Source organism: Dasypus novemcinctus, chromosome X (assembly GCF_030445035.2).
Source record: "Dasypus novemcinctus isolate mDasNov1 chromosome X, mDasNov1.1.hap2, whole genome shotgun sequence".
Taxonomy (NCBI): domain Eukaryota; kingdom Metazoa; phylum Chordata; class Mammalia; order Cingulata; family Dasypodidae; genus Dasypus; species Dasypus novemcinctus.
The window spans coordinates 94,316,721-94,335,637 of record NC_080704.1 but is presented as its reverse complement, the minus strand read 5'-3'; the positions used below and the strand labels follow the sequence as shown (position 1 = coordinate 94,335,637).

The 18,917-nt window shown below is 36.2% G+C and overlaps 1 protein-coding gene across 2 annotated transcripts in view; it reads left to right on the top strand.

Moving 5' to 3' along the window:
* The window catches only part of HDX (highly divergent homeobox), a 352,007-nt gene that overhangs the window by 24,730 nt on the left and 308,360 nt on the right, over positions 1–18,917 (top strand). Inside the window, exons 2-3 of one of the 2 annotated variants that reach the window (XM_058292275.1) lie at positions 12,493–12,636; positions 18,647–18,793. In XM_058292275.1, coding sequence (XP_058148258.1) covers positions 18,647–18,793 — 147 coding nt within the window. In that variant the 5' untranslated portion in view covers positions 12,493–12,636. The remainder of the gene's footprint in view (positions 1–12,492; positions 12,637–18,646; positions 18,794–18,917) is intronic. The other variant, XM_012519830.3, reaches the window with a different exon arrangement.

Genomic DNA, 18,917 nt, shown 5'->3' with positions numbered 1-18,917 from the left:
GTAAATGGAGGAATTCCTAAGGCTTAATTGAACTAAATTTTTTAAAGATTTATTATTTATTTCTCTCCCTTCACCACCCTCCCCCAGTTGTCTGCTCTCTGTGTCCATTCACTGTGTGTTTTTCTGTGGCCGCTTCTATCCTTATCAGTGGCACCAGGAATCTGTGTTTCTTTTTGTTGCATCAGCTCTCCGTGTGTGCAGAGCCATTCTTGAGCAGGCTGCACTTTATTTGGCACTGGGCGGCTCTCCTTACTGGGCGCACTCCTTGTGCGTGGGGCTTCCCCACTTGTGGGACACCTCTGTGTGGCACAGCACTCCCTGTGTGCATTGCACTGTGCATGGGCCAGCTCCACATGGGTCAAGGAGGCCTGGAGTTTGAATCACAGACCTCCCATGTGGTAGGCGGACGCCCTATCCATTGGGCCAAGTCTGCTTCCCGAACTGATCTTGATAAGAAGGGTAAGCTCTGAAGATGATCACATGCCAAAGCAGAGCAAATTTGCAAAGACAGTGAGAGTTGCTTTTTACTTTGGGTTTTTTGTTTTGATTAGCTCCTGGCATTCAAGAAATTCTCTGTCATGTCACTAGCTGGATCCAACTTAAGTAACAGACACTTCAGTGATTAAATCCCAGAGTTAACACTTTAAAATACTAAAATGTACAATGTGCAACAAATGATTAAAAGACAGAAATAGGAAATTTTGTTCCATTCAAAGGAACAAGATAAAACATTAGAAACAATCAACAAAGAAAACCAGACTTTGGACAAACCAAAAGAGACTTTTAAAAAATGATACTAAATATGCTCAAGGGGATAAAGGAAAACAACAACACACACACACACAAAAAGGAAGCAAAGAATATTAGGGAAACAATGAGTGAGAAAAATACAGGAATCTTATTGAGATTCTCAATAGGAACCAAACAGAAATATTTAAGTTGAAAAACACAATAACTGAAAGGAAAACACCCTTAGAAGCTTTCAACAGCAGATTGGAGGTGCCAGAAGAAAGAAACAGTAATATCAAAGATGAGACAATTTAAATAATTCAGGCTGAGAAGCAGAAAGAAATAGAATAAAAAAGTTCAAACTGGGCCTAAGAGATTTGTGGGCCACCAAGAAGCATGCCAATATACATACATATTATGGAAGTTCCAGAAGGAGAAGAAGAATATTCGAATAAATAATGGTTGAAAAGTTCCCAAATATAAAGAAAGTTATGAATATGCAATTGAAGAAGATGAAGAAACTGGAAACAGTGTAAATTCAAAGAGAGCTTTTCCCACACATATACTAATCAAATTATGCATTGCCAAAGACAAGGAGAGAGGTCTGAATTTTGCATAATAGCAATGAGTTTATATACAGGGGAATCCCAATAAGATAAACTGATGATTTATCATCAGAAACCATGGAAGCAAGAATACAGAGGCACAAAATACTTAAAGTGCTGAAAGAAAACAATTGCCAATCAAGTATTTTATATCCAATAAGATTTTCTCCAAAATTGAGAAAAAGATTCATACATCCCCAGATAAACAAAAGCTAAGGGAGACTATTAACACAAGACCTGCCCTATAAGATAAGCTAAGGAGAGTTCTTCAATCTAAAAGGGAAGAACTTTAGAGAGAGGTCAAAGAGGCATAAAAATAAAGACCTCTGATAAATCTAACCATATGGATAATTATAAATGCAAGTATTATTGTACTGTATTTTCTCATATATAAATTCACTTCCAAATTCTTACTGATTGTAAAATGCAAATCTATAAAAATAATGATAAATCTATGATTTTGGATATATAATGTGCAAAGCTATAATTTGTAAAGAGTACAAAGAAGGAGGGAGAGGGAGAGGAACAGGAACATTATATGTTTATGCTATTGATGATAATTTTTAAAATCAAATCAGTCAATGGTTATAGATATAGGATATCAAAATTTAACCCAATGGTAATCACAAAAATTATACATGAAAATTATATTCAGAAAGTACTGAGAATGGACATAAAATGGGATAATGCATAAAAACAATAAATATAGAAGCAGGCACTAATAGAAGTATTGAGGGGCAAAAAAAGGTATAAGACTTACAAAGACAAAATATCTAATCTCCAGAAAAAAGTCTTGCATTATCAGTAGTGATATTAAATGTAAGTGAATTGTACTTTCCATTTATAAGGCAGAGTTTGGACGGAAGGATAAAATGTTAGGCTCAGTTATGGTATTTACAAAAGACTCATCTTAACTTCAAAGTCATAAGTGGGTTGAAAGTGAAAAGTTGGAAAAAATATATATGATGCAAGTAGTAACCAAAAGAGAGCTGTTGTAACTGCACAGATTAAAAAAAAAGATATGAAGTAAAAACTTGATACAAGGGACGAAAATGGTAATTATATATTGATAACGGGGTCAATTCAACAAGAAGACATAAAAATATATATATAAATATATGTGCACCTAACAGCAAATATATGATGCTAATACTAACAAATGTGAAGGGAGCAAATGTTCTACAGTAATAGAGGGAGCCATTGCACAAAACTTTCAATAATGGAAAGAATATCAGGTAATAAGATTACTAAAGAAACAGAATATGTGGATAACTCTAAACCAATTAGACCTGATACGCATATATAGAACACTTCACCCAGAACAACAGAACACACATTCTTCTTTATTGCACAGGGATCATTTCCCAAGATAGAACATGTCTTATCACAGGACAAGTCAAAAGAAATTCAACAATATTTAAATGATACAGTGTATCTTCTCTGAGCACAAAGGAATGAAGCTAGAAATCAATGAAAGAGAGGAAAATTGAAAATTCAAAAATATGTGGAAATTAAGCAAAGTGCTCCTAAATTCTGATGGGTCAAAGAAGAAATCACAACAGGAATTAGATAATTTCATGAGGCAAATGAAAATAACAAAATGAACTATTCCAAAACATATAGGGTACATCAAAGGCAGTGATGAGAGGTAAATTTACAGTTCAAAATGTTTACATTTAAAAAGAAGAAACAGCTCAAATTCAAGCCATCACCTCAATACTGGAGGATCTTGAAAGAGAAGAAGAAACTAAGCCCAAAGGAGCAGAAGAATAGAAATAAGGAAATAACATATTAGAACATTGATCAATAAAATAGTGAACAAAAATAAAATAGAATCAACAAAACCAAAAGTTGTTTCTTTGAAAATATCAATAAAACTGACAAAACTTTAGCTAGAATGACAAAGAAAAAAAGAATAGGATGTAAATGAATAAAATCGGAAATGAGAGGAGGTATCCTGTTCTTGACCCCACAGCAATAAAAGGGATAATAACAGGATACTATATTAACAACTGTATGACAACAAATTGGACAACTTAGATGAACTCAACAAATTCCTAGAAACACAGAAACTACCTACACTGACTCAATAAGAATTAGAAAATCTCAACAAAGAAATAAATAGTAAAGATATAGGATCAGAAATAATAAAAATAAAAACTCCCAACAAAGAAAAGCCCAGATCTATATGGCTGCAGAGGTGAATTTTACCAAACCTTCCAAGAAGAATTAACACCAAACCTGCTGAACTCTTCTAATAAACTGAAGAGGAGGGAACACTCCCTAACCCAGGCTGTGAGGCCCTCACCCTCATATAAAAGACAGATAAACACACCACAAGAACAAGAAATTACAGACCAATATCCCTTATGATTGTAGACCAAAAAATCCCCAGCAAATACTAGAAAACCAAATCCAACACAAAATCCTGAAAATTCCAAAACAAACCACTAAAACTAATTTAGTACACTGGTATGGTACACCATCAACATCCCAAACTCAGTAGTGTTTCTGCACACTAGCAGTGCACAATGAGAATAAGACATTTTTAAAAATCCATTTAAAATTACAACTAAAAGAAACTAATATCTCAGAGTATATCTAACCAAGGATGTAAAAAATGTATCCAGAAAACTAAAATCATTGCTTAGAGAATTCAAAGAAGACCTAAACAAATGGGATGACATGCATTTGTTTAAATATCATTAATATATCGATTCTACACAAAGGGACTTACAGATTGAACACAATCTCAATCAAAATTCAAACAACCTAAGGGGATTCCTGTGTACCCAACATTCTCCCTCTTTCCCCCTTTCCCCTATTAGTAACATTTTACATGTGGATGGTACATTTGTTACAATTGATGTACAAATATTGAAACATTGCTACTAAACATGGCCAACGATTTACATTATGGCTTACATTTTGAACTATGCACTTTTTTATCCGCCCCCCCCCCGCCCCCCCCGTGACTTTGTGCGTGCTGTCTGCTCTCTCAGCCCATTTTGATGTACATTCTTCTGTGTCTTTATTAATTTATTTTCCCCTCCTCCCTTGTGGCTTGCTTGCTGTCTGCTCTCTGTGTTCATTCACTGCTGGCTCTTCTGTGTTCTTGCTTGTCTTCCTTCTTTTGTTGCTTCTCCTTTACTGAGTCAGCTCTCAGCAGCACCTATGGGCTGGATGGTGCTCCATGGCATCTGTGGGCTGGGCGGCACTCTGCAGTGCTTGTGGGCTGGATGGTGCTCCACGGTGTCTGTGGTCCAGGTGGCACTCCACAGCATGTGGGCGAGTCTGCCTTTACAAGGAGACCCCGGGATGCGAACCAAGGGCTTCCTATATGGTAGATGCTTCCCTGAAACATACACTTTTATAATTTTTTAATGAAATTTAACATGGCCTGTATCCATCATTGCAAGACCATGTAGAACACTTCCATTGCTTTCTTTGTAGAAAAGGGGGACCTTTTGATTAAATTACTTCAGTTAAGGGCCTTTGATGAGATTGTGTAACCCAGTGTAGGTCTTAATCCTCTTACTGGCATCCTTATAAATGGGGAAAACACACAGAGATAATGAGATGAGAGGCCACAGAGATAGAGAGGAACCAATAGAACAGAAAGTCATGAGAGCAAAGAGCTGAAAACAATGGAGCCTGGAGGAGAAGGCTGATACTAGTAGATGCCACCATGTGCCTGATCAACCATAGTTACAACTCTGGGAGAAAGCATCTCTTGATGATGCCTTGATTTGGAAAATTTCTTGGCCTCAGAACTTTAAGCTTATGATTTAATAAATCTTCATTGTAAAAACCAACCTATCTCTGGTATATTGCATTGACAACCACATTTAGCAAACTAAAGCATCAGTTAAATATGGGCAAAAGACTGGAACATACAGTTCTCCAATGAAGATATACAAATGGCCAGAAAGCACATGCAAAAATGTTGACATCATTAGTTATCATAGAAATGCAAATCAAAACCCCAAGGGGATACCACTTTGTACCCATTAGTATAAGTGTTATAAAAATAAAAATTAAAAAAAAACATGATGGAGAGGTTTTGGAGATATAGGTACACTCATTCATTGCTGGAGGCAATATTAAATGGTACAGTCATTTGACAGTCCCTCAGAAATATAAAAGAAAAACCACATAACCCAGCATTTCCACTGCAAAGTTTATAACCAAAACAATTGAAAGCAGGGGTTCAAACAGATACTTGTACACCAATGTTAATATCAGCATTATTCACAATTTCCATAAGATGGAAACAACCCAAGGATCCATCAACCAATGAGTGGATAAATAGTGTGTGGTACATACATACAATGTGTAGCAGTTTGATATTATTGATGAATTCAAAAAAGAAATATTGGATTATGTTTGTAAACTGGTCTTTTCCTCTGGGCATATGAGGTTGTATACAATTCAGAGGTTTACTTGATTACTTAATCAAGTAAATCTTTTGTGTCAGAAGGGTGTTGAGCACTCACCCCTAGGTGGGTGGGGATTCAAAGATAAAAGGCATGGCAAAAGATAGGGTTGAGGGTTCTTGATGTTGGAGTTTGTTGCTGAAGTCTTAAGCTAGAGCCCTGGGACAAGAGGAAACTTAAGCCTGGAAGGAAGCAAGCCCTGGGAAGAGAAGAACTGAGGAAACCTGCACCCTCACAGGCCAGGTGGTCACCTTGTTGCTCTGAGAGGTTTGAGCCTGTAGGCCAAAGGTGAGGGGGAATGTTGTCTTCACATCACTGTAACCCTGAGCCCAGAGCCCAGGAAGAAGCAAGCCCCAGGAAGAGAGGAACCCTGAACCCAGAGAGATGCCTGAAGAAGGGAGGAGCCCAGGAAGCCTGAATCCTCGCAGACATTGGCAGCCATTTTGCTCCAACACGTGAAAATAGACTTTGGTGAGGGAAGTAACGTATGCTTCATGGACAGGTATCTGTAAGCTCCTACCCCAAATAAATACCCTTTATAAAAGCCAATCAATTTCTGGCATTTTGTATCAGCTCCCCCTTGGATGACCAATACACAGTGGAATATTATTCAGCCTTAAAAAATAATTGAAGTTTTGATATATATATATATATAAACATGAATGAACCATGAAGTCATTATGGTGAGTGAAATAAGCAAGACAAGTATATAAATATTGTATGATCTCCTAGATTTGAAATATTTAGAATTATCAAACTCATAGAGCCAGAATCTAGAATATAGTTTCAGGGAATGGGGTGGTGATAGGGAATGGGAAGCTGAGTCTTAAAATTTACAGGGTTCTTATTTGTAATGATGGAAATGTTTTGGTAATGGATGCTCGTGATGATAGCACAACATTGTAAATGCAATTAACAGCACTGAAGTAGATATCTTAATATGATGAAAAGAGGAAAAGTTAGATTGTATATATGGTAACAGAATACAAGTTTTTAAAAATATCCATGGAACTTCACTACACAAATAGTGAAATTTGAGGTAAATCAAAGACTTTAATTAAATAGTACAATTATAAATGTGTGCTCCCATCAATTCTAACAAATGTTCCACACCATTGAAACGTGTTGGTGGTGGGATTGTATATGGGAATCCTGTATTTTATGCATGATTGTTCTGTAAACCCCACAACATCTATAATTAGCAAAATAATTAATTTTTTATGAGTGAGAATTTAAAATATTCACAGATAAACGGGAACTGAGAGTGTGCATCAACAAAAAGATCTTCCTTACAAGAGTTACTAAAAGGATCTCTTCAGGATTAAAGGAAAAACAGGAGAGAGTGGAATGGGAGAGTGTGAAAAAATGAAGGTTATTAGGAAGGATAATAGAATGGGTAAAAAAGAAGCTTAAAAATATGATGTGAAAAAACCATAGGATAAAAAAGCATCATCCAACTATATGCTTTTTTTTTTTTTTTTAGAGTTACAACCTTTAATTTTTTTTTTTTTACATTTTTTTAAATTGATTTTGTAATAATATTACATTAAAAATATATGAGGTCCATCAACTATATGCTTTTTACAAAAGGCTCTTCTTAAACCCCAAAACACAAATAGGTAGAATGTGGAAGGACAGAAAAAGATAATCCATGCAGATAATTTTTTAAAATGTTGGGGTAGCTGTATTAATATTGGACAAAATTGACTTTAAATTCGAAGCTGTTACAAGAAAGAAAGAATAACCCTATCTATTAATAAAAGGGTAAATCCAGCAAGAAGAAATAACTATCATAAATATTTATGCAGGAAACCATCATGCCCCAAAATATAAGAGGCAAATACTGGCAAAATTGAAGGGAATAACCGACACCTTCACAATAATTCTTGGAGAATTCAATATACTGTCCTCATCACTAGAACACCGAGACAAAAGATCAATATAGAAACAGAGAACTAGAATATTATGATTAATGAACAAGATTAAACTGACAAATACAGTACATTTCACCCCAAAACAGAAAGATATACATTCTTCTCAAGTGGGCATGGAGCATTCTTCAAAGTAGACCACTTGATGGGTCATAAAAAAAATCTGAATAAATTTGCAAAGATTGAAATTGTACAAAACATCTTCTCTGACCATATTGAAATGAAGTTGGCAATCAATAATAGGCTGAGAACTGGAAAATCCACAAATGTAAAGAAATCAGATAATACACTCAAACAATCAGTGGGTCAAAGAAGAAGAAACAAGGGAAATTAGTAAATATCTTGAGAGCAATGTAAACAAGAATACAACATACCAAAATCTATGGGATGCAGTGAAGGCAGTTTTGAGAAGGAAATTTATAACACTAAATTTTTACATTATAAAAGAAGAAAGCTAAACTCAAAGACCTAACTGCAGAACTGGAGTTACTAGAAAGAGAACAACAAGCTAAACTCAATGCAAGCAAAAAGAAATAATTAAATATTAGAGCAGAAATAAATGATTTTGAGCATAATATACAATAGATACCATTAACAAAACCAAAAATTGGCTCTTGTAAATATCAATAATATGGACACGCCCTTAACTTGATTGATTTAAAGAAAACGAGAGCACACAAAAATTAAAATCAGAAATGAGAGGGTAGAAATTACTATTGATCCCATATAAATAAAAAGGGTCCTAAGAGAATACTATAAACAAGTATACAGCAACCTATTAGATAACCTAGATGAAATGGGCAAATTCCTAGAAAGACACAAAAGCATACACTGACTCTGGAAGAAACAGAGTATCTCAACAGATGAATTTCAAGTAAAGAGATTAAAACAGTCATCAAAATCCTCCCAAAAATGAAAAACCCAAGACCAGATGGCTTTACAGGTGAATCTACCAATAATTTCAAGAAGAATTAATCCTAATCCTGCTCAAAATCTCCCCCCCAAAACATTGAACAGGAAGGAACACTACCTGCATCATTCTATAAGGCCAACATCACTCAAATACCAGGGCCAGATAAAGATCCTACGTGAATAGAAAACTAAAGACTGATTTCTCTTATGACTATAGATACAAAAGTCCTCAACAAAATACATTCAAACTGAATCCAACAGCACATTAAAGAATTGCACACCATGGTCAATTGGGCTTTATCTCAGTATATGTGAGTGTTTGAACAAAAGAAAATTGAATATTATAGTATACCACATCAACAAAATGAATGGAAGAAACCACATGATCATCTTAATTGATGCAGAAAAGGCATTCGACTAAATCCAGTACCTTTTCTTGATAAAAACACTTTGAACACTAGGAGTAGAACAAATTTTCTCGACATGATAATGGATATATATGAAAAGCCCACAACTGACATCATAATTAATAGTGAAAGACGGAAAGCTTTTCTCTATAAAATTTGGAAGAAGACAAGGATGGCCATGGTCACCCCTGTTAGTCAACATTTTACTGGAAGTTTTAGCCAGGGCATTTAGCTAGGGAAAAGAAATAAAAGACATCTAAATTGGAAAGGAAGAAGTAAAATGTTCACTATTTACAGATGAAATAATTCTATATGTAGAATTTCCCCCAAAAAACTTCAGGAAAGATATTAGAGCAAATGAGCAAATTCAGCAAATTGGCAGCATACAAGGTCAGCTTGCAAAAGTCAGTAGTGTTTCTAAGCACTCTAATGAGAAATCTTGAGGAGGAAATCAAGAAGAAATTCCATTTACAATGGAACTAAAGTATCAGTTATCTGGGAATAAATTTATCCAAGGGTGTAGAAGACTTCTGCACAGAAAACTATAAAACATTGCTAAAAGTAAAGAAAATGACCGAAATTAGTAGAAGGACATTCCATGTTCATGAATTGGAAGACTAAATATAGTTAAGATGCCAACTGCCTAAAATTATTTACAAATTCAATTATTCCCCGTCAAAATTCTAGCAGCCTACGTTGCCAAAAGAAATGCCAAGTTTCAAATATATTTGGAAAGCTAAGGGCTCCCAAATAGCCAAAAAATTCTTGAAATAGAAGAACAAAAAGTTGGAGGATTCACACTCACTGACTTTAAAGCTTATTAGAAAGGTACCATCATCAAAACAGCACGTTATTGGCACAGGGATAGATATATCATCTAAAGGAATTGACTTGAGAGTTCAGAAATAGACCTTTGCATCTATAGCTAATTGGCCTTTTACAAGGCTGCCAAATCCATTTAATTGAGAAAGAATAGCTTCTTCATCAAATAGTGCTGGGAGAACTGAATATCCTTCTGCAAATGAATGAACGAGAACTCCCACCTTACACTATATGCAAAAATTAACTCAAAATTTGTCAAAGTCCTAAATAAAAGAATCAAGCATATAAAACTCCTATGCGGTCACCCCTCGGGCTGAAGTGTGGTTTGCTGGCCTGGCGAGGGGCAGCGGCTGCGGTAGGCCTATTCCAAACCGCTGCCCCCATAATAGGGTGGTTGGTCGGGCCCACCGCCACCCCTGAAGGAAGCTCGTCATGGGCGCAGAGTGTCCTCGGGTCTCCCCTTCTCGGCAGCCATGCTTCCGCGGCCGCCCCTCCTCCTGGATGGCGCCACATGATGCCTTGTGGGGCGGCACCCTTCTTCTTTCTCCCTGCGCAGGCGCAGGGTGGAAAAATCCAGTCTGCCCTTTTCCCTCCCCCCGACAGCAGCAACAGCCAGGCGTGGGCGGGAAACTCAAGTCTGCCCTCCACCCCAGCAACAGCAGCCACCAATCCCTAAACCCTGCCCCTTCCCCCAGCAACAGCGACAGCCAATCCCTAACCACCACCCCTCCCCCACCCAGCACCTCCCACTGACCTTTCTCCGGCAACCAATCAGAGCAGGGCATGGCTTCGACCGATCAGCCTTCCCCAGCCCCTATAAAACTGTTGCCTCTCCCTCAATAAAGTGGACTTGCGTGTTTACCTTGTCTCCGCGGTAGTTCTTCTGCCGTGCACCCTCCAGTCCTGAGAGCCCCCGACAAGGGCCTGGCCTCCCTTGTCCCCAGTTCGTCGCCTGCTTCTCCGGGTGACCCCCTCATCGCCGGCTTCGCCGGGCGACCCCGTCAGCCGAACCGCGCAACCCCTGTGAGACCGACCCCTCGTCTGCTGCCGGACCGACCCCTCGTCCCAAGTGGGACCGACCCCTCGTCCCAAGTGGGACCAACCCCTCATCCCAAGCAGGACTGACCCCTCGTCCGCAGCCAGACCCCACCTCTACCGACCGAGCAAACCGTCACACTCCTAGAAAAAAAGTAGGAAATCATCCTTAAGATCTTCTATTAAGCAATGGTTTCTTAGATTTTAAACCTAAAGCACAAGCAAAGAAGGAAAAAATAAATAAATGCTAACTGCTTGAATTAATAACTTTTCCACCCAAAATGACTGTCATGAAAGTGAAAATATAACCTATTGAATGGGACAAAATATTGGAAACCATATATCCAATAATGGGTTAATACCCAGAATATATAAAGAAATCCTACTACTCAACAATAAAAAGACAAACAACCCCTATTTAAAAATGGGCAAAAGACTTGAATAGATATTTCTCCAAAGAGGACATGAAAGTTACCAGAAAGCACATGAAAAATGCTCATCATCACTAGCTTATTAGGGAAATGCAAATAAAAACCCAATGAAATATAAGTTCCCAAACACTAAAATGGTTACTATTTTTTTAAAAAGTTAACAGAAAATTACAAGTGTTGGAGACAAGATTGAGAAATATAAACATTTAATCATAACTGGTGGGAATTTAAAATGGTGTAAACACTGTGGAATACATTTTGATAGTTATTCAGAAAGCTAAGTATAGGATTACCATATGATCCGGTAATCTCTCTACTAGTTATATACTGAAAATAATGGAAAACAGGGACTCAAACAGATATTTGCGCATTGATATTCATAGTCACATTTTTCACAATTACCAAAGATGGGGGTCACAAAACTGACCATTGATCATTGAATGGATAAACAATAGGTGGTATATACATGCAATGGAATATTATTAAGAACTGAAAAAGGAATGAAGTCCTGATACATCCGACAACATGGATGAAGCTTGAAGATATTATGCTGAGTGAAATAAGACAGAAACAAAAGGATAAATATTTTGTGACCTCAATGACATGAAATAATTATAATAATCAAATCTCATAGAATTGGAATTTAAAATACATGTTACCATGGGCTAGTCTGGGAATGGGGAGTTAGTGCTTAATTTTTACAGATATTTAGGTTGATTGTAAAATTTAGAAATTGCTTGTGGTTGTTGTAGTACATTATTATGAGTGTAATTAACCACACTAAATGATATATTTTAAGGTGGTTGAAATAGGAAATTTTTGGTCATAAATATGTTAGCAGTATAAAAATTAAAGGGTACAATATAAGACTGTATAACACAGTGAACCCTATTGTGAATTATGAGCTATAGTTAATTGTACATGTATAAAAAGTTCTTTCATGAATTACAACACATGTACTACAATAATATAACATGTTAATAATAGAGTGACGTTTTAGTTTGCTAAACTGCTGCGTGCAAAATATGAATATATTTGCAGTAAAATCTTACAATTCTGAGGCTGTGAATTTGTCCAAATTAAGGCATCCTCAGAGATGCGTTCTCACGATAAGCTTTAAGAGATCCCGGACTCCTGACATGCAGCAAAGCAAAATGGCAGCCCATCTCTGCTTTCTCCTCCAGGTTCATTTTCTCCATGAACTCAGCTGTGGACAATCAGACTTGTCTCTTCCAAGGCCTTATCTCTTCAGATTCGGGCTGCTCTGCTCATTTCCAGCCTCCAGCCTCTTTCTCAGCCTTTCAGAGTTTCTCTGTCTTTATGTGGCTGTAAGTAATCCTGGAATGTTCCCTCATATAGCAGGGTAAAGATGGCAACTCTATTTTTCTCTTTGTGTTTTTGCTTTCAGTTAACAACTTACACAATGCTCCAGCAAGAGGCCTGAGATACAACCTGGGTCATGCCTCACTGATGTAGTATAATCAAAGACCTTAAAGTGATCTAATGAAAATGATCAAATCAAAAGGTACATTAAAGCAACCTCATGCAAAGATCCCACATAAAATCGGCTAACATGTACAGAAATGGTTTAGCTTAAGAAAAATTTTCTGGGGTCTACAAAAGCCTCAAACCAGGACATATGGTATAATGTGGAAAAATAGCTGATGTGAATTATGGACTATAGTTAATAGTACAAATTTAATATTCTTTCATCATTTGTAACAAACCTACCAAACTAATGCAAAGTGTCAAAAATAGGGATGGTATATAGGAACACTGTATTTTTCATGGTATTTTGTAAACCTAGAAATTTTATAATTAAATATTTCAATGAAATAAATAAGTAAACTAAAATAAAATACAAAGGTAATCCATGGACTGGGAGAAGGTATTTTCAAATTATATTTCTGAATAGGGACTTGTATATGGTATACAAAAGGAAACTTCAAAGCTCAATAATAAAGAAACCTGTGACCAATTTTTTAAAATGGCAAATATTTTAACAGACACTTCTGCAAATTAGATGTATATATATTAAACACATGAAAAGATGCTCTATGTAATTAGTGATTAGGGGAATACAAATTTAAATCATGATAAAATACTGTAACACACCTATTAAAATGGCTAAAATATTTTAAATAGTCTGACAATAAAAGTGCTAGCAAGGAAGAGGAGGAACTGAACTATTCATAGAATGTTGATGAGAATGCAATTTTGTGCAGCCACTTTTAAAAACAGCTTAGCAGTTTCTTGTAAAGTTAAATATCTACCATATCACCCATCAGTCTCACATGTAGGTATTTACTCAAAAGAAATGAAACTTATTTTCACGCAGAAACAAGTAATGAATGTATAAAGCAGCTTTATTCATAAAAGCCAAGAACTTGAAATAGCCCAAATGTCCTTCAATTGATGAATAGAAAAACAAATGTGGTATATCCATATAACAGAATACTATTCAGCAATAAAAATGAACAAACTACTGATAAATACAACACAGATGAAACTCAAATGCATTATGCTAAGTTTAAAAAGCCAGATTCAGGAGGCTAGCTATTTTATGATTCCATTTATATGATATTCTGCAAATGTCAAAACTATAAGAATTGAAAACAATCAGAGGTTGCCGTGGGTTAGGGGTGGCTGAGGATTTGATACAAAGAGGCAGTGTTTTAGATTCCCAGCTGCTTATACCAGATGATGGGTAAGCTTAAGCAACAGGATTTATTGGCTTTTGTTTTTTATTATACGAGCAGTCCAAAATTGAGATGTCAGCAAGGCAATATTTTCTTCCCAAAGACTGTGGCATTCTGGTGCTAGCTGTTGGTGATCCTTGGTGGTCTTTGACTTTTCCATCACAGGGCCATATTCTCTCCTATTTCATCCAGGTTCCATTGACTTCCAGCTTCTAGATTCTAATGACTCTCATTCTCTAAGTCTGAATTTCATTCTGCTTTTACAGGACTCTAATAATCTGAATTAAAACCCAAACTGATTCAGTTGGCCACATCTTAAATAAAAATAATATATTCAAAAGGTCCTATTTACAATAGATTCAAACTTCCAGGAATGGATTAAGACTAAGAACATACATTTTTCTGGGGTGCATGATTTCAGTCTACTACAGGCAGTATGAGGGAATTTTTTGGAGTGATAAAATTGTTTTGTATATTTATTGTAGTGGTGGTATTATGACCATATACATTTATCTTTTAAAACTGTACATCAAAAAAGCTAGTTGTACTGCATGTAAATTCAAAAGCAAATAATAGTAATGATAAAAAGGAAAATGTTAGTATATACTTGGCCAAAATATATTCAAGGTGTTATATATTAGGTCTTTATAAACAAAACAAAACACCACATCAATGGCTTACCCCAAATTTTAATTTTTTGTATAGCGAAAATGTGTTATATTTGAATTGGTGGTAGTTATATGGACTCAGCCTATTTTTATTATTTTTTTCAAAGATTTATTTTTTATTTATTTCTCTCCCTTTCCCTGCAACCCCCTAGTTGTCTGTTCTCTCTGTCCATTCGCTGTGTGTTCTTCTGTGTACGCTTGTATTCTTGCAGTGGCACTGGGAATCTGTGTCTCTTTTTGCTGCTTCATCTTGCTCTATCATCTCTCCGTGTGTACGGTGCCACTCTTGGGCAAGCTGCACTTATTTTTTTGCACTGGGTGGCTCTCCTTATGGGGCACACACCTTGTGCATGGGGTTACCCTACATGGCAGACACCCCTGTGTGGCAGGGCACTCCTTGCATGCATCAGCACTGTACGTGGGCCAGGTATTACACAGGTCAGAAGGCCCTGATTTGAACCATGGACCTCCCATGTGGTAGGCGTATGATCTATCCATTGAGCCAAATATGCTTCCCCCTATTTTTAAAATATTTTAAAGAATAAATACTTGTGAGTAAATGATTTTTTGGTACTTTTCAAATGATATATTCAGTTAAGTCCTTGATCAGAGCATTGGGATTTTTAAAGCATGGCATTACATTTTTAAGACCAATGTTATATAGGAATTTATCTGAAAGATTTTCATGTGAAAATGTGTTAAGTCTTAGATATCTGGAACCTTTATGTAAGCAGTTATTTCTAGAAACTGTATTTTTCAGGTACTTTCAAAAGCAACAAATCTAAAATTATTTTACTTATTTTTTATGTGGTTATACTGTGCATAATTTAAAAACAGAATCCTAAAATTAGAGTACCAATAGAAATTCCATACCTGAATATGATAAATAACTGAAGAGCAAAATTATACTAAAAATATAAATATATCACAACTGTAAAATGATTTATAATTTTAAAAAAATATTTCTCATATACTAACTTACTTGCAAAGTTACAGACTGCTAGACAGAGCAAGTCATGTAATTGAGCTATTTACAAACTAGGGAATACATACTCATAGAAAATAAGTGAATTACCCAACATCATGTCAACAACGAGCAGTGGAGCTGAGAGTAGAAACCATCATTTTATTCTTATGAGCTGGCAAGTATTTAATGAGTGGTATAGTGCAGAATATTAGATGGGAAAATTTTGAGTAAGGCAAAGTTGCTTGTATTTCAGTATTAAATCCCCTAATGTAGTCTCCCTCCCCACCCCAAACTAAAGAACCTAAATGTCCATGAAATTATTGGCTTGCCATTTTATCTTCCAAGTAATAAGAATGAAGACTTAAAATTCTCTTCCTTTATTGCTAATGATTAAGAATTTTGCCTGTGCAGTCATTCAATAAATTATCACTTGACAGACTAAGGAAATTAAGGTGGGTGGAGATAATGACAAGTTATTTTGCTTCTAAGGGACTAACTTGTGGTGGTGATGAAGATAGTACTTCCTAAAATGTGAAAGAAAAATAGTGAATCTTTTGACCAATGTGTCCTCCTTGCTGTTGCTACTGAATTTATGGGAAAAACTGAAAATTTCACAGCATTGTTGACAGAGTTTTATACTCCAGGTAATAAGTACCTGTATTGGGCTATTTTATCAGTGGTGGAAGACTATGATTTGAGGGTTTATATCATACTTGGGGAAGTAGAACAGTTACAGCTAGCCAGTAGGAGAATATTACTAGGGCAAGTGTCACCACAACTGTGAATCACCCATACATTACACTCTCATTTTTGTGTGTGTTAGATACAGTCCTGCAGACAAACAGGCTTTTCAGGTTGTGCATTAGAAAATTGAAGTTTATCTCACTCCTCAGAACCCATTCCAAATTCCTTGCTTCTAAATGGGCACCCAGTGAGGGGCAGGAATATTTCAGATATTTTCACTCCATCTTCTGGTTCCTCTCCTGATTGTAACATTTAGAAATGGAACCACAAATTGCTCTGAAAGCAGGCATCCATGGTGGTAACATTTACATTGATGGATGCAGTCCCTACCCACTGGCCCAAACAGCCTTGAAAAATTTGGTCAGGTTGCAGATAAGAGGTTTATACTTCCACAATGATATACTTGAATGAGAATCCCCACAGAAGTATGTGGTGTTCTTTTTCTCTGAATGTTCCAGACTTTCTGTAAAGGAGAAACTGTACTCTCATCTTTCTTGTACACTCTCCCATCTATGATTTTCTTTATTCATATATCTTAACATTTGATAGGAAGATGCTTATGTGGGAAAATCAGTTGAACACTTTGTAGTGGATGGTTATGTGAGCCTTTTACATTTGCATATTAAACTGCTTTATTGTTCAAATTATTCAGAAAAAAATAATTGTTTATTTCCATGTAAATATAATTAGTTGTTTCAGTATATGGTACACTAGAAAGATTTCTCCTTGGTTTGGCACATAGTATTTTTGTTGTTGCTGTTCACTTAATTTTGAAGAGAAACTTTGTTTGGGACTTTGTCTATTGGTTTTTAGAAATATCCATTTCAGTGTGAGAGCTTTTAACAAAAACTTGAAATTAATTTAATCTAACTACAAGGGTTCTTCTTTTTTTAACTACTAAAAATCATATTTTTCTCCTAAGAGTTTGATCTGCCTTTTATTTGTGAGATTCAGAGTTGTGCCCCCTTAATATTAAACATCTTACCTATGAGCAAGAAGGATTTTTTCATGGGTGTGGGAGATTGTACTCAGGACCTCATACATGGGAAACAGGTGTTCAACCACTGAGCCAAATCCACTCCCCAGGAAGAATTTTTTTAAACACTTCTCTTGTCTCTTATAATGGTGTCAATTTAATTAAAAGATGCATATTTTTGCATAGTTTATTTTTAGTAAAATGTATATTACTTTGAATTTTGATTTATCTGCCATAGTTATTAAAATTATTTGGCTAGTAATGCCTATATCACTTCAACTTCCCAATTGCAAAACATTCTTGTCTAATTTTAAGCTTTAAAAGGAGAGGTTTTCTTTTAATATTTAAAAAGAACCCTTTTATTCCAGAAAGAGGGAAAATTAAAAGTACTCATTTTGTTCTCAAGTACAGCTTCTGGCTGTTAGACATATGCCATATGCCTTGCTTGGTTAACAACAGTGAGTGACCCTTTTGATAAATGGCCACATATGGCTACCACCATTTCTTGCTTTACTACCCATAAATATTTATTTCAGTGAAAGGACACTTTCCCCATACATTGACACAAACCATGTAAAGACTTTCTTTTTCACTCCCCTCCCCTCCCTGCTCCTCCCTTCCCCCTTCCCTTCCCTTTATTTTTCTTCTCTTTTTTAAAAAGATTTATTTATTTTCTATTTCTCCTCCCGCCCAGTTGTCTGCTCTCTGTGTCCATTCGCTGTGTGTTCTTCTGTGACCGCTTCTATCCTTATCAGCGGCACCGGCAATCTGTGTTTCTTTTTGTTGCGTCATATTGTTGTGTCAGCTCTCTGTGTGTGCGGCGCCATTCTTTTGCACTGGGTGGCTCTCCTTACGGGGCGCACTCCTTGCGCGTGGGGTCCCCTACACAGGGGACACCCCTGCATGGCAAGGCACTCCTTGTGTGCATCAGCACTGTGCGTGGGCCAGCTCCACAGGGAACAAGGAGACCCAGGGCTTGAACCACAGACCTCCCATGTGGTAGGTGGATGCCCTATCCATTGGGTCAAGTCTACTTCCCTCTCTCTGTCTTTAAAGTTGGTTCTTTTTCTGAATATAGTCAAAAGCATTTGCAGAATGTATAATTTTTGGTGAGAACCTGTCTCCTTTTAGCACAGAAATTATTGCCCGTTACTGGGAATTAATTCATTTAAAGAAATCTTGCAGCTTGGAAGCACTGAAATTGTATTTAAAAATGAAAGTGTGCAAATTCTATACATACCCAATTTTTATTCAAATTTTCAGAGTATCTTTTTTTATTTTTAGATGAATCTACGTTCTGTATTTACTGTAGAACAACAAAGGATTTTACAGCGTTATTATGAAAATGGAATGACAAATCAAAGTAAAAATTGCTTTCAGCTCATATTACAGTGTGCACAGGAGACTAAGCTGGACTTCAGTGTAGTCAGGGTAAGTATTCAGGTCTTCCACTCTCAAATTTATAGCATTTTGTTACAAGTGATATTTGCTTAATATAAGAAAAATATTCAGGATATGAAGTTACTAATTTTGTAATCAGCTTCATTTCCTTGCA